General features: G+C 49.0%; 1 protein-coding gene across 3 annotated transcripts in view; it reads left to right on the top strand.

The window, feature by feature from the left end:
* Window positions 1–19,205, top strand: part of PHF2 (PHD finger protein 2) — a 101,799-nt gene that overhangs the window by 59,229 nt on the left and 23,365 nt on the right. For 2 of the 3 annotated variants that reach the window (XM_037998639.2, XM_037998638.2), the window contains exons 4-8: window positions 8,811–8,971; window positions 12,269–12,410; window positions 16,190–16,376; window positions 17,424–17,586; window positions 18,890–18,977. In XM_037998639.2, coding sequence (XP_037854567.2) covers window positions 8,811–8,971; window positions 12,269–12,410; window positions 16,190–16,376; window positions 17,424–17,586; window positions 18,890–18,977 — 741 coding nt within the window. The remainder of the gene's footprint in view (window positions 1–8,810; window positions 8,972–12,268; window positions 12,411–16,189; window positions 16,377–17,423; window positions 17,587–18,889; window positions 18,978–19,205) is intronic. The other variant, XM_037998640.2, reaches the window with a different exon arrangement.

The raw sequence follows: 19,205 nt of genomic DNA, 5'->3' as shown, positions 1-19,205 counted from the left end.
TCCTGAACCCTTGGCTCCCAGTCCTTCCTCAGCCCACATGCGTGCTCCCATGACCCAGGCAGTCGTCGTCCTCATGTCTCCTTCTCAGAGGCCCCCAGTGCCCACACTCTTGTTCTGCATGAGGGCAGAGGACAGAATTCTGGCCACAGGGAGGACGCAGCTGGGAGCAGCTCCTGGTGAGAAAGGAGCTGTTTAGGGGAAGCACCTCCGAGCTGCCCTGCAGCCGTTCATGAGCTGGAGACAGTTTTTGTTTGTCACACAGCCTTTATTTCTCCCTCACTTTTGAGGGATAATTCCGCTGGACACAGAATCCTAAGTTGGTGGGGTTTTTTTCTTTTGACACTTTAAATTCCAACTCCCTTCTTGCGTATGTGATTTCTGATGCAAAATCCAATGGAACTCTTGTTCTGACCCCTCTCTGGGCAAGGTGTTTTTCTCCTGGCTTCTTTATTTTTTTCTTTTCTGACCTTTATTGAGATAAAATACATATAATACAGTTCACCCATTTAAAATGTGCAGTTCAGCGGATTTTACCGTATTCACAGATACGTGCGCATCACTGATTTTGGGACATTTTCATCACCCCCAAAATAAATCCCATTACCTTTATACATCGTCCCTGTCTTCCCATCCCCCTTCCCAGCATGTCCTTAGCAACTACTAATCCACTTTCTTGTTTTTGTAGATTTGCTTCATATAAATGGAGCTCTACAACAAGACTGGCCTCTTTCATTTAGCAGAGTGCATTCAAGGGTCATCTGCGCTGTGGCATGTGTTAGCACCTCACTCCTTTTCTGAGGCTGAATGATATTTCATCATATAGATATTCCACATAGGTACTCTGTCTATCCATTCATCAGGGGGTGGTCATTTGCGTTGTTTCCACTTTTTGGCTACTATGAATAATTGTGCCATAAACATTTTTATATGAGTTTTTATGTGGACATATGCTTTTATTGTTTTAGGAGTGTAATTGCTGGGTCATATGGTAACTGTGTTTAACTGTTTGAAGAACTGTCAGACTGTTTTCCAAAGCAGCTTCCCCGTTTTACCTTCCCACCAGCAGGATATGAGGGTCTCCATTTCTTCACATCCTCACTAGAACTTGTTATTATCTGACTTAACTTGATTCTAGCCATGTGGGTGGGTGTGAACTGGTATCTTATTTTTTGATTTTCGTTTCTCTAGTAATTAGTGATGTCGAGCATCTTTTCATGAACTTGTTGATCCTTGTATATCTTCCTTGGAAAAATGACTATTCAGGTCCTTTGCCCATTTTTATTTTTATTTTTTGCTTTTTAAAAAAATTATTGAGTTTAAAAGTTTCATATATAGTACATTCTAGATACAAGCCCATTACCTGATATATGATTTCAAAATACTGTCTCCTATTCTGTGGGTTGTCTTTTTACTTTCTTGATGGTGTCATTTGAAGTAGAAAAGTTTTTAATTTTGATAAAGTCCAATTAATCTATTTTTTGTTGTTGTACTTTTGTTCTCATATCTGAGAATCCATTGCCAAATCCAAAGTCATGAAGATTTATTGATATATTTTCTTCTAAGAGTTTTGTAGTTTTAGCACATACAGTTTGTTCTTTGATACGTTTTGAGCTTATTTTTGTATACGGTGTGAGGTAAGGATTGAACTTCAATTTTTTTTGCATGCAGCTCTTCATTTGTTGCAGTACCATTGGTTGAAAACACTATTCTTTTGCTAGTAAACAGTCTTGGCACCCTTGTCGAACTCAATTGGCCATAGATGTGTTTGTTTCTGATATTAAATTCTGTTCCACTGATCTACATATCTGCTTATGCCAGTACCACACAGTCTTAATTACTATAGTAATTTATAGTGAGTTTTGAAATCAGGAAGTACAAGTCTTCCAAGTTTGTTTTTCTTTTTCTTTTTCTTTTTTTTTTTTTGAGATAGAATCTCACTCTGTCACCCAGGCTGGAGTACAGTGGCATGATCTAGGCTCACTGCAGCCTCCACCTCCCAGGTTCAAGTGATTCATCTGCCTCAGCCACCTGAGTAGCTGGGACTACAGGCTTGCACTACCAAGCCCGGCTAATTTTTTGTGGTTTTAGTAGAGATAGGGTTTCACCATGTTGGCCGGGCTGGTCTCAAACTCCTGCCCACCTCGGCCTCCCAAAGTGCTGGGATTACAGGCGTGAGCCACCACGCCCAGCCAAGTTTGTTTTTCTTTTTCAAGTTTGTTTTGATCATTCTAGGTCCCTTTTATGTCATATGAATTTTAAGGTCAGCTTGTCAATTTTTACAACGAAGTCAACTGGGATTTTGAAAGCTATTGCTTTCAATCTGTAGATCACTCTGCAAGTATTTCAATCTTAACAATGTTAAAACTTCTAAGCTGTGAACATGGATACTTTTCCATTTATTTAGATCTTTTAAGTTTCTTTCAAGAATGATTTATAGTTTTCAGAGTATATGTTTTACATTTCCTCTGTTAAATATATTCTGAAGTATTTTATTCTTTTTGGTGCTCTTGTAAATAGAATTGTTTTCTTAATTTTCAGATTGTTCATTGCTAGTGTATGGAAATACAATTGATTTTTATGTGTTGATCTTGTATCTTGCAACCTTGCTGAACTAGTTTATTAGTTCTAATAGTTTTTTTTAGAGGGTTCCTTAGTATTTTCTATATACATATGATCATGTCATTTGCAAACTGAGATAGTATGACTTCTTCCTTTCCCATCTAGGTGACCTGTATTTATTTTTCTTGCCTAATTGCTGTGCCAAGAACCTCCAAATCACCTCGAATAGAAGTGGCAAGGTGAGGGTGGTCAGGGCCCCACTCAGTACTATCAGCATGCCACACCCAAGGGAGAGCTTCAGTTTCACTAGTCAGAGCTGGATGCAAGAAGGCAGCCCTCACCCCTTGGCACTACTTGCCACAGACTTAAACTCAGCAACAGTCAGCTGGGGCAGAATGAGAAGTGGAAGTCCTGCTTTTCCAAGAAGAAAGCTCTCTAGCTGGGAGCTGGTGGGGATGAAGCCTGTGTTCTTGGCTGCAGCACAGTGGAGTGTCCTCTCTGAGCTCTGAATGTGAATGGAGGGAGCAATCTTGGTCCAAATGTCACAGACTCTTCTTACTGAGTTTTTGGAGATTTTCTTAAATAGATGTTTCTTCATTTGCTCTTTGGTCTTGGGACCATTTCCAGAGGCTCTGAATAATTGTTTTTTAAATAATTTTCACCAGTTCATTGTCATGCTGGAAGTTGACCTCGCTCGTCTGACTTCTTTCAAGATATTTGCTTTGTCTTTTTTTTTTTTTTTTTTTTTTTTTTTTTTTGCAGTTTGAATATGATATGCCTAGGTGCAGAATTTTTTGGCATTTATCCTCCTTTATGTGGTCTAATGTTTTTGGATCTTTGGTTTCATGTCTGCCATTAATTTTAGAAAATTCTCAGCCCTTGTTACTTCAAATAAATATTTATTCTACTGCATTTTCTCTTCCTTTTTATATTCTCAGTATGCACATTACACTGTTTGTAATTCTTCTTCTACATTTCTTGGATATTCTACTCCTCCCCTTGACCCCCACCCACCTGCTTCTTTGTTCTGTTTGGAGTTCAGGCTGGAAGTTTTTATTGACGAAGCTTCAGGCTTACTGGTTCTTTTCTTGGCAATGTCTAGTCTACTGATGAGCCCATCAAAGGCATCCTTCATTTTTGCTACTTTTATTATTATTTTTAAATTTGTAGCCTTTCCCTTTTGGCTGTGTCTTAGTTTCCATTTCTCTGTTTACATTACCCATCTGTTCTTACATGTTGTCAGCTTTTCCCATTAGTGTAGCTAACCTATTAATCCTAGTTATTTTAAATTTTCTGTCTGATAATTCAGAAATCTGTGCTATGTCTGAGTCTTGTTCTGATGCTTGCTTTGTCTCTTCAGACTATGGTTTTTCTTGCCATTTAGCAGGCTTTATAATTTCTTGTGAAAGCTGGACATGATGTATTGTGTAATAGGAATTGAGGTAATTAGGGTTTAGTGTGAAGTTTTATGTTAATCTGGGTAGGACCTGGGCTGTGTTAAATTTGCTCTAGCTCTAGGTGCCAGAGATGTCAGCTTCTTCTAGTTTCTTTGTTTTTCTCCCGGTTTCTTTGGGTTTTCCTAAGAATTTCATATTAAACAGAGTCTGTGTCTGCAGCTCTCTCAGTTATAGTCAGCTATTGTTATACTGATGTATGGTGGTAAGTTTTGGGGAGCGAAAGTGTTCTATAATTTCAGGATTAAATCTCAGTTTTATAGAGTCTGGGCTGTGATCATTAGGAGCATTTCTCAGCCTTTTTAATTTTTCTTTCCTTATCTGAGACAGGAAGGCTAGTGGGGGCTGGAGGTGACCAGTTGCCTTCCCCATGTCCAGTAGAGTCTGATACAGGGGAGCAGACTTTTGTTGTGGAGAACAACACTCTGGGTGTATTTAAAAATAGTTCCTATTTCCATCCTCCTGCCAGATTAAGGATTTTTTAACTCTTAAACTGATCTACACTTAACTTTTGGCAGTTTGTCAAAAGTTATCACTTAAGTGTTCCTACAGGTCACTGCCTCCAGCAGCTTCTGCTCCAGGTAAGGCGATCTCAGCTATGATTTTATGTCTCCTCAGATTTTGGGTGGTTGGTTGGTTGTCCTATGAGCTCGATTCTCTGATGAATATAAGAAAAATTGTTGATTTTCTGTTTTTTCAGCCTTTTTCTTGTGTGGAAAAGGGGAGTGACAACATCCAAGCTCTTCACATGTTGGAGTTGAAACCGGAAGTCCAGTTCCACATTATTCTAGCCACTTTATATTCATTGGGTTATCTGTTGTTTTACTGTTGAGTTGTAAGAATTCTTTACATAGTCTAGATACTTGTCACTTACCGGGCACTTTCTCCCATTCTGTGCTGGCTTTGTACTTTCTTGACAGTGTCATTTGAAGCACAAAAGTTTTTAATTTTAACGAAGTCTAACTTACCTCTTTTTTTCCTTTTATTGCTTGTGCTTTTGGTATCACTGCTAATAAATCATTGCCTAATCCAAGATCTTGAAGATTTATGCCTTTGTTTTCTTCTGTGAGTTTTATAGTTTAAGCTTTTATATTTAGGTCTTTGACTCATTTTGATTGAATTTTTGTATACTGTGTGAGGTAGGAAGAACTTTATTCTTTTGCATGTGGATATCAATTTTTCCTAGCAACATTTATTGAAAAGACTGGCCTGTCCCCATTGAACTGTCTTGGCACTCTCATTGAAAAGCAGTTGATTGTGGGTGTAAGGATTTATTTCTGGGCACTCAAATGTATTCCATTGCTCTGTATATCTTTTCTTAGGACAGTACCACAGTTTGACTGTAGGAGCTTCGTATTGAATTTTGAGGTTGGGAAGGGTCTTCCAACATTATTGTTCTTTTAAAAATCTGTTTTGGTCATCTGAGTGCTTTGCATTTTTATTCAGCATTCCAAGTTTAGTCTGTCAGTTTCTGCAAAGAAGTCAGTTGGGATTTTGATAGGGATTGTGTGGAATCTGTAGATTAGTTTTCCATTGTTTCTTGAATCCCACACCTTTCTTCTAGGTTTGATTTCCTTCTTATAGAATTATGTCTTTTAGTTCTTTCAGCAAAGGCTTATGAAAAATATACTGTCTTGTCTGACAATGACTGTCTTTTTTCTTACTTGATTCTAATATTCTAAAATGGATTTAAAGTTCTAGAGTGAAAGCTATTTTTCTTTAATTCTTTGAAAGGTATTTTATTGTCTTTTGACATCTCTTGCTAATGAGATGTCTGTTGTTAGTCTAGTTGCTGTTTCTTTATATTGTTTGATGTACTTGGTACTTGAGTGTATGGTACTGCCTCTAGATGTTCATTTGTTTTTGTTTATTCTGCTTAGAACTCAGTAAGCCCCTTTAATTTGGAGAGTCACATGTCACTTCTGAGAAATACGGTTTTCTCTTTAGTAGCATTTCTTCTGTATTCTCTATATCATTTAAAAAATTTTCTTCAAGTTTACTGTTTTTTCAGCCATCTACTGTTTAGTGCATCCATTGAGTTTAAAATATTTTGATCATCATATTTTTTATTTCTAAAATTTCTATAAATTTCCTTTTCGATGTTGCCTGGTCTTTTTTCTTTTTTAATACATCCCTGTGCGTTGCCGCATCCTCTTGTTTTCCTTCTGAATGTGTTCCAATGTATTTATCTTCAAATCTCTTTTCGGTTGTTCTGTTATCCTCAGTTCTGGTGTCTCTTTTGACTGGTGTGTCTATTGACTGACCCTCTTGGTGGTTCACTTCCTTCTGTGGAGCATGGCGCTTCATCGGGGTCACATTCCATTGGGACTAGTATGTCCTTGGCTGCTGTCCACCTACAAGATGGTTTGTGTTTGCCTTTTGCTAAGGTCTTATGGTTTTCACAGATTAGTTCCAGATCCAGTTTGGGGTTCCCAACCGATGGGTTTAGTGCGAGTTTGGAACTCTCACTGTTAGACAGGATCTTGGCATTGGGATTCATCAAAGGTCATTTTCTGCCTGTGGCCCAGGTGGATGGGAGGCCTTCCCCGTTGCTTTCAGAGCTTCGTTTGCATGGTTTGTATACCTTGAGTTTCTCACACGGTTGCCTGTACACATTCTTTCTTCTTCCTCACCATCCAGTACCCCCTGGTTTATCTTTAACGCTATTCCCATGTGGTCAAAGCCAACGGACACTCTTCAGTTCTGATCTTAATTGTCCTCTTGGCAAAATTAGGCACCGCAGCCCTCTCGATCCTTGAAGTCCTGTCCTTTGTTGTAAATGGGTTTCCTCCCACCTGCCTGCTTCCTTTCCTGGTAACTGCTCTCCTTGACGCATTTCTGGGGACTCGGCTCCACAAACTCTTTAGCTCTTCTGAGCTTGTGGCCTGTCTACCCAACTGGCATGTCCCGGGACAGTCTGACATGTATCTTAGACCACATGTGTCCCCAGATCAGCTCTTGGTCTGTCCCTGTCCCCTGCTCCTGCCCCTCTACCGTGGGCCCTCTGTAAATGGCCTCGCCTCTGCCCCTCTGCTCACAATAGTCTCCTGGCTGTCTGTATTTGCCTCTTCCTATTCCCTCCCACTTTCTGAGCTATCACCAGACTTACTGATCTCCTGAACCCCCTTGGCCCTTTCCCTGTCCCTTAGTCTAGGCATGGTGCCCTGAGCCTCCTGATGCTCTGTGCCCCCACTCTGCCCTGCTGCAGGCCACTGTCCACACAGCAATGGACAACCCGCAGACTATACCGCTGCCCTACTTAGAATTCCAGAGGCTTGGCTGGGCGCGGTGGCTAACGCCTGTAATCCCAGCACTTCGGGTGGGTGGATCACCTGAGGTCAGGAGTTCGAGACCAACCTGGGGAAATCCAACATGGGGAAATCCCGTCTCTACTAAAAATACAAAATTAGCCAGGCATGGTGGCACATGCCTGTAATTCCAGCTACTCAGGAGGCTGAGGCAGGAGAATTGCTTAAAACCTAGGAGGCAGAGGTTGTGGTGAGCCAAGATCATGCCATTGCACTCCAGCCTGGGCAGCAAGAATGAAACTCCGTCTCCAAAAAAAAAAAAAAAAAAAAAAGAATTCTGGCGACTCCCAGTGCTCTTGGTGTGCAAAGAATTCCTGCAGTTCCCAGTGCTTCTGGTGTACAGTGGGAGCCCTCCAGCTGTGGCTCCTGTCATTCCCATACCTGCTGCTGTCTGTCCACGTCAGAGACCTTGGGTGGTACACTCCTCCCCTCGGCCCTGCCTTGCTGGGTGCTCTTGCCCCAGTTCCCTGCTGTCCTCCTCCCCAGTGCTGCTCACAGCTGTGCCCATCCCATAGAAGCATGTCCCCAGGGTCACCAAACAGAGGCTGTTCTAGCAGGCCCTGTGGACCACAGCTGCCCAGGGGCCTCTCAGGGAGCAGGAGGCAGCCTGGGGCATGGACTGGGGCTGAGAGCTCTGGGTCCAGCTATATGACCCTGGGCAGACCATACTCCCCCTGGGCCTCATGTCGCTGGGAAGATTCCTAGGGTGTGTCAGTGCTCTGCCAAGGTCATTTGTCCTGTTTACCTGTGGGCCCCTCTCATCTGCCTCTGGCCCTGTGGTGGTGGCCATGTCCAGTAGGGAGCAGGCTAGGACTGGATGCTCTCGTCCGGGTCCTTGGGGCTGACACCGCACATGCCATTCATCCTTGCCAGCCAGGGGCCTCCTCCCAGCCCTGCACCTCTGCTGCTTCCTCTGGGGCAGGAATGTGGGGACAGGCTAGGCAGGGCGAGAGAGACAGGAGACCTAGTTTTCACCCCGTGCTCTCTATGTGGCTTTGTCCAATGCCTTCCCAATATCAGAGCCGTCTTAGTGGCTCTTGTTCCTGAGCTGTGATTTGGTGGCCCTGCTGGGCAGAAGCAGCTAGCTGAGAAGGGGGTGCATGGGAGGTGCAGTGGAGGAGCTGCCCCCATCCTCACCTATGGGTCAGCCTGGGTGCTGGTGGTGGGGGAGCGACCTTACTTAGGCCCAGGCACCTCTTGCCTCTCTGTCTTGTTGGGAAGGACAGGCCCTTGTCACCTCTTGACATTTCCATCTGACACGTGTGAGACCCCATGTCCCTGCTCCCCCAAACAGTGGGGTTCCGGAGTCGTCTGTCCTGGCTGCCCTATGGTCCCACGTGTGACATCACGACCAGGCCTCCTCCTGTGGCTGTGGGAGGTGGGTGGCCAGACCCAGGCTCGCCTCTCCAGTGCCGAGGCCCTGTCCACACCTGTCCTGGTACAGGAGGCCTTGGCCCCGATGTGGCCTCTGACCTGTGCTTCCCTGCAGTGCTGAAGACGTGGTGGCCCGTGTGCCAGGCAGTCAGCTTACGTTGGGCTACATGGAGGAACACGGCTTCACCGAGCCCATCCTCGTCCCTAAGAAAGATGGGCTGGGTCTGGCTGTCCCGGCCCCCACGTTCTATGTCAGCGACGTCGAGAACTACGTGGGTAAGTGCCATCCCCTTCACAGTGCTCTGGGACTGGAGCCGGGAGTGCTGGGGCACCCACCACTGTGCATGCTGTTTCCCTGCGCCCTGGCTGTGTCCCATGTGTGCCGTGAGTAGGGGAACCTAAAGGCTCACCGTACTCTGTTCCCGGTACTCTTAGATCAGACCCTGCGTCCCACTGAGATGACAAATGACCTGGCAGATCCCTTGTCCTCCCAGATACTCTGACTGCAAAGTGGGGGCTGGTCTGGGAGACCCTTTGATTCTGGCAGCTATGAATTGCATTACTGTGGGTGCTACTTGACACTGCCATGCCTGGGAGGCCCTGGTGGTGCAGGTCCATGTCCCCATCCTGGCTGCCTGATTAGGGGCCTGGCCTTCCTCATCTGCACCATGACCTGCCCCCATGGCACCAGAATCTCCTCGTCTGGATTCCATCTGGGTTCTAGCCAGTGCCATTGCCATCAGCAGCACCCACTTCATGTCCCCTCCAGAGCTACTGGGCTCAGGTGAGCACTTGTGGGTAGAGGAGGCACCTGTGGGGGTGCCGTTCAAGAGGCAGCAGCGGGGAGAGGCCAGCACACCTAGCAGTGTCCCTGACAGGTCAGCGGCCACACGGCCAAGCATGGAGGCCCACATGGTTGCAGGGCCTCAAGGTGCTCATGGGGGATGCCTGGATGGCCGGCCTGGGGAGGAACAACCCTGAATGGGCAAATGCCCAGGACAGAAGATGGACAGGCAGGCACACTGGCCTCTCAGTGCTGGGGCTCCAAGACGACTGGCCCCACCGCTCTGAGCCTCACTCTCTTCCTCTGTGCACCCCTTGTGGGGTATGTGCTGGAGGTGAAATGAGGTCACCTTTACAAGCCTGTGGGCACATAGGGGCACCCACCAGGAGGCCATCAAGTTCAATTTCAACAGGGGGCTAGGGCCCTGGATTTTCTTTAGAGTGACGTGGCCACCCTGGGGCTACCGAGACTGGGCTCCCAAACTGGTGGTGAGGAGGAAGAGCGAGCACCGTGGTAGCTGTCAGACATCTCAGGAAGAGGGACTAGAAAGTGCTCATCCCGGGACCTGGGGTGAGGGTGTTGGGTGTCCATGCAGAGGAGCTGATTCTGGGGGGTTCTTATTGAGGAGGAGGGCAGGCTGGACATAGTTGGAGCCGTGGCACTAGCTCTGTGGCTGATCTGCCCTGAGCCAGGATCCAGCGCCTGGTCTCACCTGTGCTCGGCTTTCCCACAGGTTTGCCTGAGAGGGGGTCGTGGCCATCTGGTGGGCTGTTTCTGTCTTGCTGCACAGTGCTGGTCAGGCAGCCTTGTGTACCCCCACTGTAATGTTCATGCTCGCCGGGCCAGTGCTCTTTCTCACCTTCCCAGACCCTGGCATGGGCATGCAGGGTAACATCTAATACGTAGTGAGGGCCTGCCCAGTGCCAGGCACTTTTCTAAGCTCTTCCCATGTAAGAGCTAATTTCCTCCTTTCCACAGCTCTGAGAGGTGAGTCCTGCCCTGCCACCAAGACCCCGGACTCACCTAATCATGCGGGTGGGGCCTGGTTTGTCCCCTGGCCCTGTTCCCTCCACAGCTGTCCCTGAAAAAGCAGGGAGGAGATGGTTCGTAGTTTGTATTGCTTCTGTGTCTTTTTCCTCTTAATTTTTTTTTTTTTTATGATGGAACTTTTTAAACACACACAAAATTAGAGAAACAGTAAACCCTCAGGCACCCAGCACCGGAAACAAAAACCACCAGCTTTCGGCTGGTTTTCTGTCTCCCTACTTTTTTGTTCTCTTGTAGTATTTTAAAAGGAATTCTGATCATGCATGGTAGCTCACGCCTGTAATCCCAGCACTTTAGGAGGCTGAGGTGGGTGGGTTTCTTGAGGCCAGGAGTTCGAGACCAGCCTGGCCAACATGGCAAAACCCCGTCTCCACTAAAAATACAGAAATTAGCTGGGTTTGATGGTGGCACTGGTAGTCCCGGCTCCTCGGAAGGCTGGTACAGAAGAATCACTTGAATCTGGGAGGTGGAGGTTGCAGTGAGCCAAGATCGTGCCACTGCACTCCAGCCTGGGAGACAGAATGAGATTCCATCTCAAAAAAAGAAAAAAGAAAAATTCTTTTTACATACATCATTTTACCCATAAAAATTCTAGTACATAGCTCTAGCAGACAATTTAAAAAATATATAATCACAATTCCATCATTGCACTCGATAATATTAACAGTAATTCCTTGGTGCATATAAGACCCAGTTTAATTCTTCCCAGTTGCCTCAAAAGTGCCTTTTTATATTTGGCTGTGGAATCCAAATGAGACCCTCACATTGCATTCGGTTTTTATATCCCTGAAGTCTCTTTTATTCTGACAGCCCCATTTCGTTTTATCCTGTTGGTTTGTTGGAGAAAAGGCCATGTTGGTCCTGCAGAATGTCCCACATCCAGAATTTGGTTGCCAGCGTCCCCAGTGGTATATCACTAAGCAGGTCCCTCTGTCCCAGGTGTTTCCTGTAAACTCGTGGCTAGAGGCTTGCTTGACTTGCCTTCAGGTTTTTGGCAGGACTCCCTCTGAGTGGGTGTGCTTCCATCCGTGGGGAGGCCTGTCGTGCCTGATCACACTTTTGCAGTGATGCAGACAAGGCCAGTGGCCCCGGCACCCACCTTGTCTGTCCACACTAATCCCACGACCTTGCAGTTTGTGGTCAGAGGAGCCATGGAGAACTATTGCAAAGGGCGACCGGCAATTCTGTCCTTCCTTCTCCCTCTATCAGTCATGAGTCTTTTGTAAAGAAAATTTCCTCCTCAGCTCATCTGGTTATCCTGAACTTTTCTTTGTCAACTACAGAAAAGGCTTTTCCCTTTATTTATCAGTTTGCCAATTCTCTAATGAATAGGTGCCCTAGAAGTGCAGGGGTTTTGATAGCTTAATTTTTAAAATGTAGGTATGTCTCATGAATTACTTGGAACATACACTAAGATGTATTTGCTGTTCATCTGAAATTCAGGCAGGCCAGGCGTCCTGTGTTTTTATTTGTTAATCTGGCCACCCTCGCTGAGGCTGTGACCTGGCTGCCTCACAGCGTCACCAGGTCAGAGGAAGAGTGGTTAGGGTACTTTGTTGAGCCAGGGGAAAAGCAGGCAGGTGAAGCTGGACGTTGGCACTTAGAGCCTCTGCACCCAGCCCCTGGCAGCTCCTGCTGTGTGTGAGGGCAGCCAAGGGTGTGTGTCCACTCCACACATCCTGGCCTCAGGGAGGCCGTGCCACCTTCCCAGGGTGCTCAAGCTCCTCCCGCCACCTCCCCAGGGCCGGAGCGGAGTGTGGATGTGACAGACGTCACCAAGCAGAAGGACTGCAAGATGAAGCTGAAGGAGTTTGTGGACTATTATTACAGCACCAACCGCAAGCGGGTCCTCAACGTCACCAACCTCGAGTTCTCCGACACCCGGTCAGTGCTGCCACCTGGGGGTGTGGGGCTGGGGTTGGGGCAGGGGCGCTGTGCCGTCCTTGGTGAGAAGCACAGGTCGAAGGTCTCAGAGTTGGAATACTGCACACGGCACACACTGATTTTTCCTGTTTCTCTCTCTCTCTCTAAATTTTTTCATTTTTTCCTCTTTTTTTTTTTTTTTTCTTTAAGGCTGGCCCACAGCTGTTTCTCTTTTTAAAGTATGAAGGTGACACATTGAGAACAATTCAAACAAAAAAAAGGAGCAGAAAGGCAAAGCATCCTCTGGTCTTGGCCCTGCCCATCCCACTCCTCAGAGAGAACCATTGGTAACGGTGTGTAGTTTTTTCCAGAATGCACACACTCATGACACACTGAGACCTATGACACACCCACTTCTGGACACACAACATTCACGCTTACTCATGGACACACCCACTCGTGGACACACTCATGACACTCACACTGACTCATGGACACTCCAATGCATGAGACATTCATGACAGTCTGACCCTCACATTCGCTCATGGACATACTCATGACACGCGCTCACCCATAGATATGTCACGCACCCCCAGTCATGACACCTCATCCCTACTCACAGACACCGATGCGTGGTGCCCTCACACTCACGGACACACTCGCCAACACACTCGTGACACAGCACACCAACACTCATGGACGTACTCATGACACATTCATAGACACGACACACTAGCGGACACATGGACACATGTGACACACTCAGCACTCACCAACACAGGGTACACTCACACATGGACACATTCGCCAACACACTTCTGACACGTTCACAACACACCGGCATACCGCTCACATGACATGGACGTGTGATACTCATGGACATTCATGGACACACTCCTGATACACAGACACTGACACACTCAAACACAATAAATAGACTCATGACACGCTTATGACACACACTTCCTTGATGCACTGAGACACTGACTCACTGGCACACTCACACTCCTAACACCTGCATCCCTGGCACAGTTACCAGCACCTGCACACGCCCGTGTAGACGTCTACACTCACACATGAGATACTGCAGGGGTGGCTTCTGTGACCCGCCTCCCTGCTTTCCAGGCAAGGCGGGCCCCACACAAATGTGCCTTGGTTGGCCTGGTCCCGCTGAGTTCCTGGCGCTAGTTGTCGTCAGCCCTGCAGTCACTGGCTGGGGTGTCCTCTGTCAGGGCTGACCTACACCAGCCTGGCTTCCTGGTGGCAGAGCTGCTGGCCCTGCACTTTGTGGCTCTGACCTTGTTCTCCCCACGGGCTTCCGACTTGGGTGTGGTCAGTGCCTGCCCTGGATCCACCCCTCACCCCCTCTCCATCACATTGCCTCTGCCCTCCTGCTGGCCCCTGGGAATGATCCAGAACACTCAGTCACTGTAAGGCATGGGTGGCTAAGGATGGCTTCAGTCTTCATCATTTCCATCATGCCTGTTTCCTGAAAGCACATAACATGTGCAAAGGGGCAGGTAGGGAGAAACAAAAGTATTATCTAAAACCACACCAAGAAAGAGAATACAAAACTATGCCAAGAGCCACAAAAAGGTAATATGGCTGTTCATGGTGGCTCATGCCTGTAATCCCAGGACTTTGGGAGGCTGAGGCAGGAGAGTCACTTGAGGCCAGGAGTTTGCAGCCAGCCTGGGCAACAAAGCAGGATCCTGTGTTTATTTTAAAAACTTAAAAAAAAAAAAAAAAAAAGTAATGAGCTTTCAGTTTGGTTTGAGCTTCCTAACAGCAAAGGCAAAAAGGGAACTGGAGTGGGTTATGGTATCAGAGAAAGTGGTATGTATTGCTTTGGTACCAAACAACATAACTGAGTCGTGTTTCCATCAACTTAATTTCCTGCCCTGCCTGGGTTGAGGGGTTCTTACAGAGAGATGTCTGGGTTATAGAGCTAGGGAGAGATGGTACTTTGGCTTGTGGTTTTCTGTTGGGCCTTTCAGAGCCATCCCTTTGCCTCCTGTTTCCACAGGCCCAGTCCATGGACCATTAGGGGGTTGTTTGCAACTTTTGTTGGGCACTTACCTACCAGAGCCTTCGCCTGGGCTTGGGTGGGGTTGTGGAGTGGGCTCTGCTTCATCATTAAGTCTGTCCCCAAGGATGTTGGTCAAGCAGGTAAGGTCAGGCCTGACCCCATGTGCTGTCTGGGGTAGCTCTTGGGGCCTGCTGCCTCAGGGGGGCCCACAGTGACCAATGTACCCCCAGACCAGAGAGATGCCTGCTGTGTGGCAGGTCTAGGGTGATGTGCCCACTGCTGGTAATTCAGACACACGTCACATCTGGACTCTGCTCATGGTGGCCTTGCGTGTCCATGGGGGCTTTGAGGACCACCCCCCCGCCAACTCAGAGAAAGGTGTGGCCTGCACCTAAACAGGCCATGCAAGGGGAAGAAGGACGTTTGAGCGTGTGGTGGGAGGCAGGGACAGCCTGGCCCCTTTGGTGTGTGGTGTTTGAAGGACATGGCTGGAGATGGGTCATGAGGGCCCTTGTGGCAGGGAACCCTCTCCTGTGGGCAGCAATGTGCCCAGACTGCTCAGGTTTCAGAGGTTGGCAGTGGGTGTGAACTCATGGGGGATGGAGAAGGGTGCTAGTTTGGAACGTGCTGGAGATTTAAAGGTGAGGTCTGTGACTGAAGCTGTAGGATTGGGGTGGCGGGACTCTGCTTGTGATTTGTGACAGTCTTGTCCAGGGACAACTTGTCCAGGTTGGTGTGGCCTTTGGGCAGAGACAGCAGCACTTGCAGATGGGCCGACAGAGACATGACAGGCCCTGTCTTCCTGGAGGCAAGAACTCCCAGATCTGGTTCTTAGTGGCAGCTGAAATGTCACTACACGGGTGCTGTTAAGCTTGACTTTTTTTTCTTTTTTTTTGGAGACGGAGTCTTGCTTTGTTGCCTAGGCTGGAGGGCAGTGGGGTGATCTCAGCTCACTGTAACCTCTGCCTCCTGGGTTTAAACAATTCTCCTGCCTCAGCCTCTGAAGTAACTGGGATTACAGGCACACCAACATGCCCAGCTAGTTTTTGTATTTTTAGTAGAGACAGTGTCGTGTCTCGCCATATTGGCCAGGCTGGTCTCGAACACCTGACTTTGTGGTCCGCCCACCTCTGCCTCCCAAAGTGCTCAGATTATAGACGTGAGCCACCGTGCCCGGCCTAATTTGACGTTTTTGATGAAACGTAACGCATTTTATCTAGGACAGTGACATTTAATTGAATCGAAGACTGCCTCTGCATCTCCCTATCTTCCCTGGATATGATGAGTTGGCTGGATTTGACAGTGACCTGACATGGCCAGGGTTCGTGGGCGCCCTGTTGTCAGCTCTGGAGAGCAGTGGCTGTTATCCAGGTGACGCCAGAGGCACCTGGGCTGAGTGTGAGAAATGATATCTACGCTCCAGCCCAGTGCACCACAGCCACGTGCATGTGGCCAGTCTGGAAAGACTTGCTTTCCAGTTCCCAGGAAAGGAGGTTCCCTCTTAGGGGTGGATGGTTTTGGGGCCTTCTCATCGTCTTCTGAGGGTGGAGGCCAGCCTCAGACCCAGTCTCCTGGCAGGGCCACAGCCAGTGCCTGGGCTTGTTCCGCCCTCTGTGATCCTGTTTGCTCCTCTGTGAAATGGGAGCTGTGACACATGACCTGCAGGTGGTGAGAGAGTGTGGGACATGCCTCACAGAGCCTGTTTCCCTCTCCAGGGGACATCAGAAAGGGAGTCCCAGGTTCCCTCACCACCTTCCTCTCCCACCCCCAGAATGTCCAGCTTCGTGGAGCCACCTGACATTGTGAAGAAACTGTCCTGGGTAGAAAACTACTGGCCAGATGATGCATTGCTGGCCAAGCCCAAAGTGACCAAGTACTGCCTGATCTGCGTGAAGGACAGCTACACCGACTTCCACATCGACTCTGGGGGTGCCTCCGCCTGGTACCACGTGCTCAAGGTGAGCCACGCCCCTCGGGGCACCTCAGCCTTGCCATGGCCATGACCCATCTGCAAGATTGTCTGCAGTCCCCACAAGCCCTGACTGTGGCCAGGATGCCACTCCCCAGAGGGCCCTGGACCATCCATCCCTGGGACAGGAGGCCTCTGGAGATGTCTCTGGGTGGAGGGGCAGGGGTGCATGTGGGACCAGAGAATCGCATGAGGGTCTCCTTGTTCTAATGGGATTCAGGCTCGTTAACAATTGGGTGAGGCCACTGGGTGACCGTGCACTTAGAGGAGAAAGCGGGGTGTTGCAAAGACATCCTGGAAGAGGGGCCAACCATAGCCAGGGCCCCGCACAGGAGCCAGTGGGCAGGATGGGGGGCATCTGAGTGGGCAGGGAAGGCTAGGTGCTTCATCATCAAGGCTGAGAGAGGGAAGCCAGAAGAAAAATGAGACATAAATAGCAACAGGAACAAAGGAAACCCTAAGTTATGGGCTCCCCCAGTTGCTAACTGACCTTCTGCAGACCAGCTGGAGCTGGACCTGGGGCTGGGCGGGTGCGCGTGCTCGTCCCACCTCTGGGAGGCCTTGACCAAGTCACTGGGGCATCCTCGGAACCTGCCTTGGTCCCATTGCAGTAGGACAGGGGTCTCGCTGCTCCCAGTGCAGAACGCTCCTGGGGCCTGCCGTAAGACTGCCTGGGACACAGTGGCATCATTTGACCCAGCCTGGGATCCAAGTGGCTCTCAAGAGTGGAGCTACCTGGAATGCTTTTGATACCCAGTTACAGCTTTATTTGCAGCCTGGGCACCCACACCATTTGTAGTGCCTCAAAACAATGTAATGTGGGATTATGGGCTTTAGCCCTTGACTGTGCTGGGGGCCCAGATACCCAGAACCTTCCTAACACGCACACTTCTGAATTGCAAAGCACCTGTGCCCTCAGTGTTGCAGGCAGGAGTCGTGGACCTGGGCAGGGTACTTTTCACTTTGGGACCTGTCACTTGCACCCCTACCCCCGCATCCTGGCATGGGCGGCTCTGCCAACAGGCTCTCTTGGCAGGGGGAGAAGACCTTCTATCTCATCAGGCCGGCCTCGGCCAACATCTCCCTGTATGAGCGCTGGCGGTCTGCCTCTAACCACAGCGAGATGTTCTTTGCCGACCAGGTCGACAAATGCTACAAGTGCATCGTCAAGCAGGGCCAGACCCTCTTCATCCCATCAGGTGAGTGCGGGCAGCTTTGGGGACCGTGTTCTAGGGATTGCTGGGCCTCATCAAGCTTAATGCCCTGTCCCTTGAGCCATGTCCCCACCACGGGGTCTCTCAGCGTCCCTGGTGTGCCTGCTCCCTTGTCCGGAGCTTACCGCCACCCCAGCCCAGTCCCTGCAGAGGGGCCAGCCACGGAGCTTGTTTTGTCTGGTCAGCGTGAGCACTCCTCACCACCGAGGCCACCTTGGAGCTGCACAGCCAGTCAGCCGTCTTCACATCCTGGCTGGGCTCACTGTGACCGAGCCCATGACTGGAGACCCAGCTCAGAGAGCCTTGTGCAGGGACAGCAGCCACGGCATCAGAGTCAGTAAGGGAGGAGGGCGCTAGCTGCTAATTTAGGCAATAGTAGGGGGCATTTTGAGTCTGTGCTGAGGGAGAAAGCCCATCATGAGCCACTGTGTGCCCCTAGATGATGGTAGAACAAATCCCAGACATCCTGCTGTTTCACTTAAATATTCCACTATTTCTGAAGGACTTCCTTTCCTTCTAAAGTAACATAGCTGCAATACTGTTCTCACACCTCAAAAAATGAATAATTAACAGCAATTCTGTAGTATCATCAAATAGCCAATTGGTGTTCAGATTTTTAAATCGTTTTATAGGTTTTTTTTTTCATATTAAATAAGTATCAAACTGAAGCCCTCATATTTTAATGATTTATAAGCCTCAGAATCTTCTGTAATCTCTGGGTCCCTCCTCCCTCCGTTGGCTTCCTTACAGTCACAGCTATTTAGGAAAGAGTTGTGGATTTCCCAGGGTCTGGCCCAAGCTCTGTCTCTGAGGATAACCTGGGGACCAGTCCCAGCTCGGGGGGCGATGCAGCTGCCCTGGGCTTGTCTCCTGCTCCTGAGCGTGGTTGGGAGGCCGGGTAGCTGGGCAGAGGCTGGAGCTTCCTGTCTCTGAGTACTGCCCCTTCAAGTGGCCTGAGTGAGTCCCCTCAGCTCTGGGCCTTGGTTTCTCTGTCTGTGCGGGGCTGGCCTGACTAGTCTGTGCCGCCTCAGGCACAGCCTCTCTCCCGACCCCCTTCCATGGAGGCTGGGGTTGGACCAGGGCCAGAGAGCTTCTCCCAGGGAGGCACCAGGCTGCTGGTGAAGCTGCAGAGGTGGACAGGGCACCAAGGTATAGGCAGGCAGGAACTGGATCCTGGACTGGGCTGGGGAAGGCCTGTGCTGGTCTCCACTGCTCCCTGATCTGGAGCCATGAGAAGCCCGTTCATGGTAGCAAGGTAGGGCACCAGCCACTCCCTTCTCTTTCCCAGGCTGGATCTATGCCACGCTCACCCCTGTGGACTGCCTGGCCTTCGCGGGACATTTCCTCCACAGCCTGAGTGTGGAGATGCAGATGAGGTAGTGCCTGCCGCGCTGTCTGCCCTCAGGCTCTGCAGGGCAGTGTCCTCCCTCTAGCTGGGTCGGTGCTGCACGCCTTGGGCTGAGTCCTGCCACAGCCCGCCTGTGGGTGGCCTGGACATGACCGTCAGCCTCTGTGGGCCTCTTCGTGATGTGGAGGGAAGGAGGAGGTGGGCTCTGGGGTCGTGCAGGCCGGCTCCCTGAGGGACGTGGCTGCTGGACGGTTGT

Source organism: Chlorocebus sabaeus, chromosome 12 (assembly GCF_047675955.1).
Source record: "Chlorocebus sabaeus isolate Y175 chromosome 12, mChlSab1.0.hap1, whole genome shotgun sequence".
Classification (NCBI taxonomy): Eukaryota; Metazoa; Chordata; class Mammalia; order Primates; family Cercopithecidae; genus Chlorocebus; species Chlorocebus sabaeus.
Note: the sequence above shows the minus strand (reverse complement) of the source record. Positions and strands in the feature narration are given on the sequence as shown.